Source organism: Haliotis rufescens, unplaced genomic scaffold (genome assembly GCF_023055435.1).
Source record: "Haliotis rufescens isolate VD_foot unplaced genomic scaffold, xgHalRufe1.0.p SCAF_33, whole genome shotgun sequence".
Lineage (NCBI taxonomy): Eukaryota > Metazoa > Mollusca > Gastropoda > Lepetellida > Haliotidae > Haliotis > Haliotis rufescens.
In genome coordinates, this window is record NW_025964035.1 from 4,900,865 (window position 1) to 4,917,734 (window position 16,870).

The following is a 16,870-nucleotide window of genomic DNA, read 5'->3' on the forward strand; positions in this document are numbered from 1 at the left end:
GGGACACAGTAGCATAAGGGGGGACGTGGATATAACGCGACCCGTCAGGATTACACCAGACAAGGATGATCGGATTACGGAGAAGGTAGGTGCACAGTAGCTTGAGGATGGACGTGGATATAACGCGACCGGTCAGCATTACACCAGACAAGGATGATCGGATTACGGAGAAGGTAGGTGCACAGTAGCTTGAGGATGGACGTGGATATAACGCGACCCGTCAGCATTACACCAGACAAGGATGATCGGATTACGGAGAAGGTAGGTGGTACACAGTAGCTTGAGGGTGGACGTGGACATAACGCGACCCGTCAGCATTACACCAGACAAGGATGATCAGATGACGAAGGAGAAGGTAGGTACACAGTAGCTTGAGGGTGGACGTGGATATAACGCGACCGGTCAGCATCACACCAGACAAGAATGATCAGATGACGAAGGAGAAGGTAGGTATACAGTACCAGGAGGATGGACGTGGATATAACGTGACCCGTCAGCATTACACCAGACAAGGATGATCAGATGACGAAGGAGAAGGTAGGTGGTATACAGTAGCTTGAGGATGGACGTGGATATAACGTGACCCGTCAGCATTACACCAGACAAGGATGAACAGATGACGAAGGAGAAGGTAGGTGGTACACAGTAGCATGAGGGTGGACGCGGATATAACGCGACCCGTCAGCATCATATCAGACAAGGATGATCAGATGACGAAGGAGAAGGTAGATACACAGCAGCATGAGGATGGACGTGGATATAACGCGACCCGTCAGCATTACACCAGACAAGGATGATCGGATTACGGAGAAGGTAGGTCATATCTCAATTTTTGTTTAGTAAATATAGAAAAGTAGTGATTTTACTATTTCTGTGATTCGAACCTACGATCATAGGTTTCTGGCATGCCAAAGGTACGCAACTTTGTACAGCGAGTTGCTGCGTCTAAGACGATTGGGCCACCCGTTCCCTGCTGAGTGAATAGAGCTTCTTGAGCCGTTAGATAGATAACATTATTACGTGATATTATTAACTAAACAGACACATTTGGAGAAAGACTTCAATCATCCATTTCATTTTTCAAATTAATGGAAAAATACATTTTCCAAAATACTGAGATATCCAATCTAGGTATCACCATCAAAGGCCTTGTTACGCTATTAGGATTATGGCCGACATTCAGACAGTTCCTCTCACATCAAGCTGACACGCCATGGTTCAACTGAAATATTGTTCAAGGTGGCGTTAAACCCAACTTACTCACTAACTCGCTATTGATTGCCTAAGGAGGCGACTAAATTGTATGGGTTTGCCAGAGTCGCTGATTTGGGTGATTGTGTGTCATCGAACCATATGGCGGCGGTGCTCATAATATCAAACACTTTGTTTGGTCTAGATTCGACGTCATAAAAATGGAATAGTGTTGACTGACGTAAAAACAACGAACAGAATTAACTAATGTATTTTCTTTCAACTTCCTCCTTGCATCTGTTATCAGGGTGGAAGTATATTCCGTATGCTCTTCTACACCCTTGGAGAAGAAACAACTCTGGAAGGTCTAAATGTAAGTACTGACTCATGTTTGTAAGGTGGTGGGGCTGAGTGAGTGAGTTGGGTTTTAACGCCGCTTTTAACTGTATTTCAGTTATATCACGGCGTGTCAGCTTAATGTGGGAGGAAAGCCCGATGGTGATGAAGGTCTCAGACGTTTACCACTTAGGTGAAACCCACGAGCACGGGTATGGTGCTGACAAACCTAGAAACTAATCGGGGCGAATCGGGATTCGAACCCACAATCATAGGTCTCTGCACAGCGAATCGCGGCGCCCTAGACGACTGGGCCACCCGTGCCCCCTGGTGAGGGTGAGGTGAGATGAGGTGAGGTAAGGTGAGGTGAAATTGTGTTTAACGTCACTTTCAAAATTATTGCATTTATATAGTGACGTGCGTGTGTGCATGCGTGCGTGCGTGCATGCATGAAATTATGTTAAAGTCGCGTTCAAGGTTATTGCATTTATATAGCAACGTGCGTGCATGTGTGCTTGCGTGTACTAGTCCGGACTAATGCCGATTTTTATACCTCTAGCCTGCTGAGATACCATGCCTCAATTTAACATGAATACCCCACGCAGACACAGTATTCTGACTCCGAGCCGACAAGTCCTTGATTAAGCCCCTCAACGCCGAGCCCCATGGAAACAACAAATACCATCTTTTAACGCTTTTAGGTATAACTCGGCCAGGGGCTCGAACAACCGATTTTCCGCTGTCCAGATGCTCTCTGTACCAGACTATGGAGGCGGTTGGGGTAACCTGGAGCCGTAAGAGTTCACAGGTCTTTCTCACCTGATCAAATACATGAACACATGTATATAAACGTTTAAACTCAAGCCTTGATATCAAAAGGCGCTAAGGGAGATTCTCTGTTTCGTGGGGTGGTCGGGTAGCCTAGTGGTTAAAGCGTTCGCTCGTCACGCCGAAGACCCGGATTCGATTCCCGACATGGGTACAATGTGTGAAGCCCATTTCTGGTGTCCTCCGCCGTGATTATTCTGCTGGAATATTGCTAAAAGTGGCGTAAAACCATACTCACTTACTCTCTGTTTCGTCATAGACATGGTAGTTCATAAATGCCCGTGTTTCTCGGGAATGTGCTTTGTGTAATGAGTGACTGCTCGTGTACGTGCTTATGTCGCTTCTGTTTTCTCGGACCTAGCTGTTTCTACACCGGCACCAGTATTCTAGCGTGAACTTCACAGACCTGTGGGCAGTACTGGACGAGGTAAGGGTGGACATCCGTGTGTGGTTTTAACACATGTAGCGAGGCTTGCATGTGGCTTTAGAAGAACAAAACAGTTTGTTGGCTGGATATGATTGCTGGCCTGGAAAAAATAATTGTTCAGAGCCCTCCGCCGTTTAGAGAAACAGTGCTCGAGACCCTCCAATTTTTCAATTAAACTCACTCACTCACTCACTCACTCCAGTAGAGATTCCGGGTTACAAGTGGTCCCCAGCAACCTATGCTTTTAGTAAGAGACGACCAAATGGACAAGTGGTCAGGTACAGTGAGTGAGTGAGTGAGTTGGTTTTTACGCCGTTTTCAACAATAATCCAGTTATATCACGGCGTGGGAGGAAAGCCCGAAGTGATGCAGGTCTCAGACGTTTACCACTTCGGGGAAACCCACGAGCACGGGTATGGTGCTGACAAACCTAGAAACATAATCGGGGCGAACCGGGATTCGAACCCCCAATCATAGGTTTCTGGCTTGCCCAAAGGACGCAACTCAGCACAGCGAATCGCGGCGCCTTAGACGACTGGGCCACCCGTGCCCCCTTCAGGCACAGTGACTTGGTTGATGCATGTCATGCTCATGATGTCAATCACTGGATCATCTGGTCCAGCCTTCACTATTTACAGGCTACCGTCATGTAGCTGGGACGTTACTGAGTGCGGCGTAAAACAACACAAGGGGGCGATTCCGTTTTTTAACCAATCCATCATTCCGTTGTTTAACCAATCCATCATTCCGTTTTTTAACCATTCCATCTCTAATCACCAGCAGCACATCAGAATTGTCGGAAGTAAGAAGACTTGTCTCCATGTTGAAGGTGGCGACTGCGGAGAACATGACCGTGAACACGGAGAGTTTCATGGACCCATGGCTCACACAGATGCACTTCCCCTTGCTGACGGTGCAGAGGTCAAAGACAGGATCAGTCCACGTCAAACAGGAGTTGTTTAGGAAAAATATGTCCAGCGAATCGGACAGCGGATACGCTCCATATGGGTAAATATAACTATTAATTCTGACAGTGGATACGCTCCATGTAAGTAAACATAACTATTATACTAACAGTTGATGTGTTAAATATAGGTAAATACAAGTATTAATGCTAACACTGGATACGCTCCATGTGGGTAAATACAATTATCAGTTATGACCCTTGATATGCTAAATATGGGTAAATATATTCTGTTATTTCTGACAATGAATATGCAATGCGTGGGTAAATATAAATATTATTTCTGACAGTTGATACACGACATTCTGGCAATGGATATGCGACATATGGGTAACTATCAATTCTGACAGTAGACAAGCCTCTTGTGAAACCTGATTCACGTTGTCTGAAAGTGAATATGCAAATAATATTACAAACAGGACCTCAGTAGAGCTGGACAAAACATGACCTATCGGCCAGTAAATGTGTTGTTTGCAGGACCTTATTCAAACGTGCAAGGCCCGTCAAGATCCGGGGTCGTATAGGTCTTCAGCAAACCACCTTCAGTCGCCCTAAGAGGCGACTATCCTTGTCGTAAGAGGCGATCGGGTGAGTCAGGCTCGATGACCAGGTTGATGAAGGTCATCGATCCTAATTGCGTGGTTCGATGCTCATCCTGTCAATCACTGGATTATCTTGTCCAGACGCAATTATTTACAAACCGTCGCCATTTAGCTGGAATACTGCTGGGTGCGACGTTAAACAACAAACAAACAAACTAACAAACAAATCAAACACCTGTCCAAGTACTTTCAGATTCAGCTATATTGTGCTGCAGGTACACGTGGGATATCCCGATAACAATGACATCGAGTCTGAACGCAGTCTGGAGCACCGCCAACCAATATGACGACATCCTATGGCTTAAGAAGAGTGAACCTGAAGGTTTGTTTACACAATGCCATAGTGATCAACGGGGGCACGGTCGTCTAAGGCGCCGCGATTCGCTGTGCAGAGTTGCGTCCCTTAGGTACGCCAGAAACCTATGATTGTGGGTTCGAATCCCGGTTCGCGCGGATTGTTTCTACGCCGTGATATAACTTGAATACTGTTAAAAGCGGCGCTAAAAGTGGAACATTCCACAGAAGTTCAAATCCAATTTGGGGCGTTGGGATAGCCTAGTGGTTAAAGCGTTTGCTCGCCATACCGAAGGCCCGGGTTCGATTCCCCACATGGGTACAGTGTGTGAAGCCCATTTCTGAAGTCCCCCGCCATGATATTGCTGGATTGTTGTAAAACCCAATTCACTCACTAAAATCCAGGGGGGCACTGGTGGCCCAGTCGTCTAAGGCGCCGCGATTCACTGTGCAGTGTCGTCCCTTAGGTACGCCAGAAACCTATGATTGAGGGTTCGAATCCCGGTTCGCGCGGATTGTTTCTACGCCGTAATATAACTTGAATACTGTTAAAAGCGGCGTTAAACCCAACTCACTCACTCATAGTGATCAACAAACCTATGCATTATACACTTTGCAGTCGCCGAAACCCCGCAAACTTCAGGGCTAAAACACATCTATGATACCCGTATCAAATAATTCACCGTCGAATAACCTTTTCTTGTTTGTTTCATTTTTTAGCCACCATCAAACATAAGTGTGTACTTTCTTATACCAGGCAGCTTAATGTTATAAAAAATTGCTTATTTTGCAAAAAATGTGGCAAGCAACCTTTTACAACCTGTCAATTCCTGATGAGGATGACCCTGATGGTTGGATTCTCGCCAACCCCGACGTCATCGGCTACTACCGCGTCAACTACGACGACAGAAACTGGCTAGCGCTCCTGGAACAGTTAAAGAGAGACCACACGGTAGGCTGGGCCATACACTGTTTAGATTCATGTTCTTTGTTTGTTTTTGTTTTGTTTTGTTTTGTTGTTTAACACCGCACTCAGCATTATCCCAGCTATATGACGGCGGTCTGTAAATATTCTAGTGTGGACAAGACAGTGCAGTGATTGACATCATGAGCATTTGTCTACGCAATTGGGATACGATGACATGCTTTAACCGAGTCAGCGAGCCTGACCACCCGATCCCGTTGGTCACCTCTTACGACAAGCATAGTCGCCTCTTACGGCATAATGGGTTGCTGAAGACCTATTCTATTCCGAAACTTAACGGGGGTAAAAAATATGGTACGGTGTCAAGAGGAAAATAATAAGTGTATAATTCTGTGAGTGAGTGAGTGAGTGAGTGAGTGAGTGAGTGGGTGGATGGTTGAGTGAGTGAATGAGTGAGTGAATGAGTGAGTGTATTCCTACAATGCAGCTGTAAATAATCATGACCAACAAAAAACAATGGGCGATAGCATGAGCAACGGCCAATGAACCTATGTGAGAAATAGAACCGGGGCATTACTTTCAGGTAATGACATAATTAATATGAAGAAATATATATTTAATAACAAAATTTTAATTCTTAATTTACAGGTGTTCTCTGCCCATAGTAGGTCTCAGATAATCAGCGACGCTTTTGCCCTCTATAAGTGAGTGTATGCTGTTTCACTTTCCGCGTCTGGCAGATGCTATTAGGGTCATAATATTTACTTAATCAATCCGCAGCCCCGGGGGCCCAGTCGACTAAGGTGCAACAATTCGCCGAGAAGAGTTGCTTCCCTTGATTACGCCAGAAATGAATGATCATGGGTTCGAATCCCGGTTCGCCCCGGTTATGTTACTAGGTTTGTCAGCACCATACCCATACTCGTGGGTTTCACCGAAGTAGTAAACGTCTGAGACCTGCATCACTTTCGGCTTTCCTGCCACATTAAGCTGACACGCCGTGATATCACTGGAATACTGTTCAAAGCGGCGTAAAACCCAACTCACTCACTCACTCTTGTCAATCCACCACCCGATTATCGAATTTTGAATCATACAATTGAATAATCCAACTGAAAGAGTTGGTTTCACGCAGTTTCAAAACGAGCTTCAGTTATAATGGCGGGTTAGCTTGATGTCGAAGCATTCGTCACCACTCGCCCCTTTCCGTAACCGGAATAACACAAGTTGGTCACGACTGATGTGGAAGCTCAAAATGACCCTGTCCTTAGATGTTTATCACGCAACTGAAACCTACAGCAATGGTATGGAATCAAATCCTGGAAGATTGTCGTGTTTCTCTGTTTGGTTAATTTTGACACTAGTTGCCTTTTTTTGTAAGGGCGACAACGCGACAATGTCCCTTCCAGGATTCCATAGTATGGTGCAAACACACCCAGATTATAATCAGGGGCATTCTGGGATACGTACACAGTATCATATAATTCACAGCGACTTGCTGCACCTTGGCTGACTGCCCCACACGTCACGTGTCACACAATAAAACAACACAGGCGATTTTAAACTTCTTGTTCGAACTGTAACAAAATCGTAGCATGCAAAACATACAAGTGGTTCAAGCGATGGTACACATAAAATAATTTTGTTTTAATATTGTTTTAATCTGTGGTCTAGTATTAGAGCGTCCGTCTGGAGAGCGGAAGGTCCCGGTTTTGATCCCCGGCCGCGTCATACCAAAAGACGTTAAAAAATGGTACTAGTTGTTACCCTGTCTTGCGCTCGGAATTAAGGGGCTAAAACAAGGACTGGTCGACTCGGAGTCAGTATACTGTGTCTGAGTGGGTATTCGTGTTAAACTGCGGCATGGTATCTCAGTGGGCTAGCACTATAAATCGGCATCAGTCCGGACTAGTACAAGCAGCCACACACACACACACACACGTGCATGCACTTCACTATGTAAGTGCGATAATCTTGGACGCGACGTTTTCCCCATCTCACCTCACATCACCTTACCGTAACTATTTATTTGATTTAAGATCCCAGGCACTGGATGCAAGGATCGCCCTGCGTTCTCTTGATTACCTTCAGAGTGAGTTGGAGTATGTCCCTTGGCTGACTGCTCTCCGTGAGATAGGTGAACTCGACGCCATGACAGATCGGACCCGACTGTACGACGCTTTTCAGGTGAGTTGAAATTTTGTTACCTTTCAAGTTATCACGTAATCCATGATGTGTAAAACTGCTTAACACATTGCGAATTTGACATTTTCACATGAGGACGTTGTCTCCTTCTTCTAATGCCAGGATGCGCTGATCCTGGTTCGAATCCCGGTTCGCCCGATCATGTTTCAGGGTTTATCAGCACCATGCCTGTCAAGGGTTACTAAAGCGGAAACATCTAAGACCTGCAGCTTCACTTCCGGATTTCCGTGATTTAACTGAAATATTGTTCAAAGGAGCGTTGAAACCAGCTCACCCACTGATTTACCCCTTTATTAAGTCTTCATTTTTTTATCTCTTCCACGGCGGTGCCCCCTGGTAGTGAGTGAGTGAGTGAGTGAGTGAGTGAGTATGATTTTACGCCGCTTTTAGCAATATTCCAGCAATATCACGGCGGGGGACACCAGAAATGGGCTTCACACATTGTACCCATGTCGGGAATCGAACCCAGGTCTTTGGCGTGACGAGCGAACGTTTTAAACATTAGGCTACCCGACCGCCCCTCCCCGTGGTAACACCGAGTGAGTGGTACACCGTTCGTCGGCAATATCCCAACAATGTCGAAGGAGGTGACGCAAGAATTTGCTTCCCCATTGTACCCATGTGGGGAATAGAACCCGGGTCTTATGCGTGACGAGCAAACGCTTTAACCACTAGACTACCCCACCTCCCCAGCGTCAACACTGCTGCAGATATGTTTTGTCATTAAAGCTGTGATCTCAATAAAGTCTATTTTGTTCATCCCATCGCCGTCTAAATGCGCCGCAATTCGATTTACAGAGTTGCGTCCCTTGGCCGTATCAGGAACAAGCTCCATCCCAGCGCGTGACACCTTCGTTACACTCTCGGTAACATCGCTGCCAGCAGTGTAGGCGCGGCAATTACAAGAATATTGAAATTTGCCCCCTAACCCCAAATGCAGTAACGTTCATACGTTTGTTTATGTCTTTAGGAATGCCATCATAGTTCATTTTGAAAAGGTTTACGACGGACCATGTTTTCAATATGAATTTATTTTAATAATCAGATTGGTTCGAGATTGCAGACTAACGTTAAATCAACCAACTTCTCCCTCTCATTCTTACTGTATGAATTACGTGGTAATTAGATATAGAAATTCAAATTGACAAACAAATTAAAGTAAGTAATTTAGCAGCGGTAAGTGTATTCGGCGTCACGACAGTCGTCACTTGTTTGTAAACATTACGTTCAGTCGGTTGCGAGTTAAACTCAAAGCATCATTGTGGCCACCTATCACAGTGGGGAGTTTCGACTGGTGGCAGCGATGGTATAAGGGAGCTCCGCGAAAGGGCTATCGCTGTGAGGAGCTTGTATCAGGATTTACTGCTGGTTTCTCTCCATAGTAATATGAAACGTGATAATAGTGCTGAAATACTGGAATAACAACCATATCTAGCGTATATATTTATTTACCGTACGCGTCATACAGCTGGAATATTTCTAAGTGCGGCGTTAAACAACAAACAAACATACAAACATCAAATCAATTATTTGGTCATCAAATTAATGCGAGTGTTGACTCCTAGCCTATAAATACGTTTTTGAAATTAATGCGAGTAGCCCTGCACGTACTTTAAAAATATAAGAACACTATCCTTCACACAGTTCGTTATTAATATTTTATTAAAATAACTATGTGAGCACCTGTTAATGTTTGAAAAAAACCAATTAAGCTCCGAACATTATAAGATGCTGATCTCTAACCAAAATGGACCCGTGAAGATCCGGGGTAGAATAGATCTTCAGCAACCCATGCTTGTCCCTGTGAAGATCCGGGGTAGAATAGGTCTTCAGCAACCCATGCTTGTCCCCGTGAAGATCCGGGGTAGAATAGATCTTCAGCAACCCATACTTGTCTCCCCCGTGAAGATCCGGGGTAGAATAGGTCTTCTTAACCCATGCTTGCCCAAAAATGTGACTATGCTTGTCGAAAGAGGCGCCTAACGGGATTGGGATGTCAGGCTCGCTGACTTGGTTGATGCATGTCATCGTATCACAATTGGGTGGATCGATGCTCATGATGTCAATCACTGGATTGTCTGGTCCAGACTCGATTATTTACAGACCGTCGTCCTATAGCTGTAATATTGCTGAGTGCTGCGTTAAACAACAAACAAACAAACAAACACCCCGACAATGAAATGGTTGCTTTCTTAGGGTTCACGGCGTTGTTGCACGAGTTATCATAGTCGTTTAAATCGTCAAGACACGGTTGTCTGAAAACAAAAAAAACAAAAACAAAAACAAGTATATGTCTGAACTGTTAACTGAAATAGTGACATGTCTATTATAGCACTACATGAAGGACCGATTGCAAGCAGCTTTCCAACACCATGGGCTGAGGACGAATGACGATGAAGTCCCAATGGCAATGTAATACTTTCCTTCAGTGGGGATTCCGGGTTAGAATTTGTCTGGAATTATGGTGTTATTCTTTGGCTGGACTAACGAGTCTATGCATAGACCAATCAAAATACCTCTAGGAAATCGATATATGGTCCATAGGAAACATGTCGCGCTACAATCGGGCCTAGAAATTCCAGCCTAGTTCGGCAAGGGTGGAAAACTGGACTTTTAAAGTCACTTCCCTCGGGGAGAAATAATAATTTTATATACGGGTTTCTCGATCGATGTTGTGGGTGATTATGTTGCCAAACGTGTCTGCAAATCATGTACACTGTGTGAAACATGGGTCAGTTCGATCAAAGTAGTCATACGCGGTTTCTAAAACTACTTCGTTAAGCGAAATGACGTCGTTTGGTTGGCAAATAAATTTTTTGAAAAAATCATCCCTCATTATTTTTATCGTAAATAAAAACAAAACATTTAAGAAAAATGCGGCCGCAAAACATTAATTTTTTTACGCAGCCGAAATACATGATATTTATGATACGGAAACGCAGTCAGCTGACAATCTCTTTACCCCTCTAGGATGCAGAGGAAGCAGATAGCCCAGTGGGCGTGTCTCTACGGACTGGCAGAGTGTTTGGGTGCTGCGTCAGACGCATTCATCGCATGGACAGAAGGGAAGCGGTCAGTCCACCAGCCTTATCTCACCTCCACCGCAAAACTGTCTTGGGTTCCAATCCCTTGTGAACAGCTTCACCCCTGGAGGAAATATTTTAGCAGCCCTAACACACATTGAACAATATGAGTGTTAATATCCCCGCCCACTCAACGATCCGACTTAGCAGTTTTTGTTTCAGGCAGCATGTTTACAGATATGCCCTTCCGATGGTCTGGTTGCTTGTTTTTTTAAATATTTGTTTAACAAAAAAAAAGAAAAGATATCATAGTGTGAGTGACATTAATTTATTACAAAAATGTCCTATACTTATTCCACGTTGATGCCCGTACTAGTCCAGGCTAGTAAGAAATTCTTGATTTCACTTTATTCCTGCGAATCTGTTTTAATTAAAATACAATGGTATTAATTATTCTCATCTGTGATTTTGCATTTATTGTTCTGTCCTATTGTTCTATTGTTTTCCTGCCTTGTCGACTACCGTGTCTACTGCCTTGTCTACTGCCGTGTCTATTGTTTTGTCTACTGCCTTGTCTACTTTCTTATCTACTGCCTTGCCTACTGTTTTATCTTCTGTCCTGTCTACTGCCTTGTCTTCTGCTGTGTCTACCGTCTTGGCTACTGCATTGTCTACTGTCTTGTCTACAGTCGTGATTACTGCACTGTCTACTGTCTTCTCTATTGCACTGTCTACTGTCGTATCTACGATGTTGTCTACTACATAAGAAGCGTGTTGTAAGATATTTATTAATAATATGCCATGTTTTCCAGGATACTGTCGGTGGAAGTCAGGGCAACTGTGTACTGTTACGGCGTCATGAACGGTGGACACCACGCGTGGAACATGGTCTACAACGCATCCCTCAACACGGCCTTGTCTCATAAGCACAAGACGGCGTTAGATCGGGCACTGGGGTGTGCAAGTGAACCTTCGCTGATTGAACGGTAGGTCGCGTGGTAGATATTCTCAAGAGTTCTACCCACTAGGCATCACTGACCACTCCAAACGGGATGGGGATGGTGATGGGGCTTGGGCGAGTCGCAATAATTTTGAGTCGCATTTTTGGCTAGGGGTCGGCAGTCGTATTAATTTGGAGACGCATTAATTTCAAGATTTACGGTACCCCGACGATATGACTATCAGTGTTGGCATGTCGAAGACACAATATCTGCATTGTGAGATTTGTTTGTTTGTTGTTGCCACGGCCGCCTATGAGTAAATGTTACGCCTTAGTAACTGTAATGTTACATTGTGCCATGCCTACTTCCCTACTGCATACTACGGGTGTTGCAGGGTGCTGGAACAATTTCTCCCCGGGACGCCCGACCTGGGCCAGAGAGACGCCATCTTGTACAGCCTGACCCGATCTCGCCGTGCCAGGGACGCCGTGTGGACGTACATTCAGGAGCATTCAAACACGTCAGTCTTCTGGGGTCACCATGTGTAGTCGGGGGCACTGCAGGTCGCCGTAATGCGTTGTGCAGAGTTGTGTCCCCTAGTTGAATCAGGTGCTTCATAGTCGTTGTGCAGAGTAGTGTCCCTTAGTTAGATCAGGCGTTGCACAGTCGTTGTGCAGAGTTGTGTCCCTTAGTTGAATCAAGCGCTGCACAGTCGTTGTGCAGAGTTGTGTCCCTTAGTTGAATCAGGCGCTGCCTAGTCGTTGTGCAGAGTTGTGTCCCTTAGTTGAACCAGGCGCTGCATAGTCTCTGTGCTGAGTTGGCACGTTACTAGATAGAGAGTGTCAACGCCAGAGAATAACCAGTCTCTATTATCCGCCGATTCCATTGGGTGGTGAAGATTTTATAAAAGGATCACTAAAAATCAGTAATGTCAACAGTTGCTCGCGAAAATGTTTAACACGTGACCTGCTCTACCGGTATCACCCGCCACTCACAGAATTTGCATAAAAATTCGTTGCCTGACGCCCCACACCAAGACCCCTGCTATGCACCTGTAAATCAAACCAGACAATCAGTGATGGACCAGAAATAAAGAGACAAGATAGTGCATTTACTGATTTTGTTGAAACCAAAAATGATATGTTAGTTTTAGATTACGTCAGCTGTGAACAAGTTCAGAAATTCGGCTACTTATAAGTAAGTAATGCGTTTTAGATATATTTTCGTTTTGTAACACAATGGGGCGGTGGACTGGACATGGGCAGGTTTTAGTATCTAGAGCTAGGTGCAAAAGGTAATTGTGTAAAGTTGTTCCCCTTACTAGAGCCAGGCGCTTAAACTCGTTGTGGAGAGTTGTGTCTCTCAGCGGTGCCGCGATCCTGTGATCTGGGTTCGAGTCCCAGTTTCGTCCTATGTAATCCATGGTTTGTCTGCACCGTACCCGGGTACACCGCACATGGGTTTCACCAAAGTAGTAAATGTCTGAGGTAGAATAGGTCTTCAGCAACCCATGCTTGCCGTAAAAGGCGACTATGCTTGTCATAAGAGGCGACTAACAGGATGGGGCGGTCAGGCTCGCTGACTTGAGTGATGCATGTCATCAAATCCTAATTGCGTGGATCGATGCTCATGACACCAATCACTGGATTATGTGGTCCAAACTTGATTATTTACAGACCGTAGTCATATACAGTAAACTACGGTTATAACGAACTCAAAGGGACTACTAATTATAGTTCGTTATAACCGTAGTTCGTTATAAGCATATATACAGCATAACTACAGCAAATAGTCGGAACCCAAAAAGTAAGTCCGTTATATCCGTCAGTTCGTTATAAGCGTGTTCGTTATAACCGTAGTTTACTGTAGCTGGAATATTGCTGAGTGCGGCGTTAAACAAACAAACAAACAGTAGTGAAATGTCGCAACGAAAAGTCGACGTGATCCTACTTGTAGATATCGGGTGAGAATGCTAGCAGTGTCATCATTTTATAGGGCGCTGTTTTAGTTCTAGAGTGCGGCGTTAGGCAACAAACAAACAAACAAACAAATGTAAACGTCTACGACCTTCTCCTCTCATATTTAGCCGACACGTTCATTTACCTGCTATACTGTATTAAACGGCATAAAACCTGACGCATACACGTAAGAAGTCTTAGACCCTCACATATTGACAGTAGACGTTAGTCTCATGGTATTACGCCGGCCTTATCTTGACAGGGGACACACATAATAGGCCTGACACATTGTACAGTAAACTACGGTTATAACGAACTCAAAGGGACTACTAATTTTAGTTCGTTATAACCGTAGTTCGTTAGAAGCGTGTTCGTTATAACCGTAGTTTACTGTATTTGCTTATCTGTGTACTGTCCACTAACTATAAGGGACTTACCATTTGATATTTTGGGTGTGTGGGTCTTGTAGTCGTTGCAACCATGTAATGTTCGTGAGGTGAGGTCAAATCGGGTTTAACGTCGTGTCCAAGATTATTGCACTTACATAGCACGTGTGTGCGTGTTTGTGGCTGCTTGTACTAGTCCGGAATGATCCCGATTTATTGTGCTAACCCACTGACATACCATGCCGCAGTTTAACGGGAATACCCAACTCAGACAGTATACTGACTCCAAGCCCACCAGTCCTTGTTTTAGCCCTTTAATGTCGGGCGCCAGGCAGGGTAACAACAAGTTCCATCTTTTAACGTCTTTTTGTATGACGCGGCCGGGGATCAAACCCGGGACCTACCGCTCACCGGGCGGACGCTCTACCACTAGACCACGGAGGCGGCCGTAATTTTTGTGGCTGACAATTTCTTATTTTTCGCCCAGAATATCAAATGGTCGACCCCTAAGCTGATGCTCACGCTATCGTCCAGTGGTTTGAACTAGGTAAATTAAAGTTAAATCCCTTTACAGGCGGAAGTATGACCTACGGCCGCTTCTTGCAGGGGCTAAATACCTTCAGAAATCAGAGGCGTTTACACAGCAGGTGAGTATAGAGATACTGTGGCTACAACTACTACTACTACTACTACTACTACTACTACTACTCCGCCGCGATATTGCTGTAGTATTGCTAAAAGCAGCGTAAAACCATACTCACTCACAACTACTACTACTACTACTACTACTACTACTACTACTACTCCGCCGCGATATTGCTGTAGTATTGCTAAAAGCAGCGTAAAACCATACTCACTCACAACTACTACTACTGCTGCTACTGCTACTTCTACTACTACTACTACTGCTGCTACTGCTACTTCTACTACTACTACTACTACTACTGCTGCTACTGCTGCTGCTACTACTTCTACTTATTTTGCTGCTGCTACTACTGTTGCTTTTTGTGTGTTTGTTGTTGAACACTGTATATGACGGCAGTCTGTAAATAATCGAGTCCTGGACCAGACAATCCCATGATTGACATCATGAGCATCGATCCACGCAATTGGGATACGATGACTAAGTCAGAAAACCTGACCACCCAATGAGCATAGTCGCTTTTTACGGCAAGCATGGGTTGGTGAAGACATATTCTACCCGCCGTCATATAGCTGAGAGCAGTGTTAAAGGAGAAACAAACAAAACAAACAAACAAAACAAGTTACTGTCTGCTTTTCGAATACGGCTACAGGGACTGAGACCCGTGAAGATCCGGGGTAGAATAGGTCTTCAGCAACCCATGCTTGCCCTAAAAGGCGACTATGCTTGTCGTAAGATTCGACAAACGGGATCGGGTGGTCAGGTTCGCTGACTCGGTTGATGCATGTCATCGTATCCCAATTGGTTGGATCGATGCTCATGATGTCAATCACTGGATTGCGTGGTCCAGACTCGATTATTTACCGACCGCCGTCATATAGCTGCAATATTGCTGAGTGAGTTAACAAACAAACAAACAAACAAACAAACAAACAGACACATAAACTGGGAATGAGAATATTTATAATAGTCCATACTACAATTTGATACTTTACTGTTGGCGTTGAATAAAGAGATTTAAAGAAACAAAAACCTTACAGGAAGCTCCCTGTTGTGTGAATTTGCACATTGTATATGGATATGAACTTCCACCACACTTAATGCATTCTCCTTCATTTGTAGTTGTCAGAAATGTTCCGGAATGCAACTCACAGCGATGGAATACTGAGGGATGAAGCCATAAGTTCAATAAGAAACAACATGGCTGCCTTCCGCGACCTTGAGTCTGACCTTGAAATCTGGCTGACGGAGGCTGGATACTCAACGTATATTCTATAATTACAATGTTTGCTGGAGTAATTTGAAATACGTAAGATAGATCGTTTATGTGTAACTAGTAACAAAAAGTCCTCTCGATTTCTTTAGTTTCTGAGTCATATTCCATCCCTGTGATGACAGCCAGTAAATAGTCAAGTCTGGGAGGTGAGTGAGTGAGTTTGGTTTTACGCCGCTTTTATCAATATTCCAGCAATATCACAGCGCAAAACACCAGAAATGGGCTTCACACTTTGTACCCATGTAGGAATCGAACCTTGGCCTTCGGCGTGACTAGCTACTCCGCCGCCAGTGTGTTATTTAAAGGTACACGCATTGACTGTTTTAACCTAATGAACTGCTTTCCGTTTTTAGTTAATAAAATGCCCAATGGAAAGCGCTGCTTCTATTTTGGATTTATGGCTGGATGAACGAAATCCTAAGAGACCCGTGAAGATCCGGGTTAGTATAGGTCTTCAGCAACCCATGCTTGCCGTAAAAGGCGACTAACGGGATCGGGTGGTCAGACTCGCTGACTTGGTTGATGCATGTCATAGTATCCTAATAGCGTGGATCGATGCTCATGATGTCAATCACTGGATTGTCTGGTCCAGACTCGTTTATTTACAGACCGCCGTCATACAGCTGGAATATTGCTGAATGCCGCGTCAAAAAACAAACAAGCAAACAATCCTAAGGATACGCTTCAGCACAAAGGGCTACACTTTGTGGAGCTGTTTCAGCATGTCTAAGTGTTTATTCTAATCACCCTCCCATCTTCGACCCTTATGATTGGACCCGTGAAGATTCCGGGGTAGAATAGGTCTTCAGCATCCCATGCTTGCCGTAAAAGGTGACTATGCTTATCGTAAATGGCGACTAACGGGATCGGG

The 16,870-nt window shown here is 44.6% G+C and overlaps 1 protein-coding gene across 1 annotated transcript; it reads left to right on the forward strand.

Annotated features, from left to right (window-relative positions):
* Window positions 1-738: 738 nt before the first annotated feature.
* Window positions 739-16,368, forward strand: LOC124150314 (aminopeptidase Ey-like). Its single transcript, XM_048380835.1, has 14 exons — window positions 739-813; window positions 1,499-1,564; window positions 2,717-2,782; window positions 3,612-3,790; window positions 4,564-4,670; window positions 5,449-5,594; window positions 6,216-6,271; window positions 7,607-7,754; window positions 10,105-10,184; window positions 10,743-10,844; window positions 11,608-11,781; window positions 12,131-12,256; window positions 14,655-14,727; window positions 15,846-16,368. The coding sequence occupies exons 1-14, from the start codon at window positions 742-744 to the stop codon at window positions 15,999-16,001; spliced, it is 1,551 nt and encodes a 516-aa protein (XP_048236792.1). The 5' UTR covers window positions 739-741; the 3' UTR covers window positions 16,002-16,368.
* Window positions 16,369-16,870: the final 502 nt, after the last annotated feature.

What these genes read in the sequence shown, in the direction of transcription:
- LOC124150314 (XM_048380835.1), top strand. Translation starts at nt 742, where the DNA reads ATGAGGATGGACGTGGATATAACGCGACCCGTCAGCATTACACCAGAC. An exon ending in AGCGGATACGCTCCATATGG is followed by an intron (nt 3,791 to 4,563) that starts GTAAATATAACT and finishes ATTGTGCTGCAG; the next exon opens with GTACACGTGGGATATCCCGA. An exon ending in ATTCAGGAGCATTCAAACAC is followed by an intron (nt 12,257 to 14,654) that starts GTCAGTCTTCTG and finishes ATCCCTTTACAG; the next exon opens with GCGGAAGTATGACCTACGGC.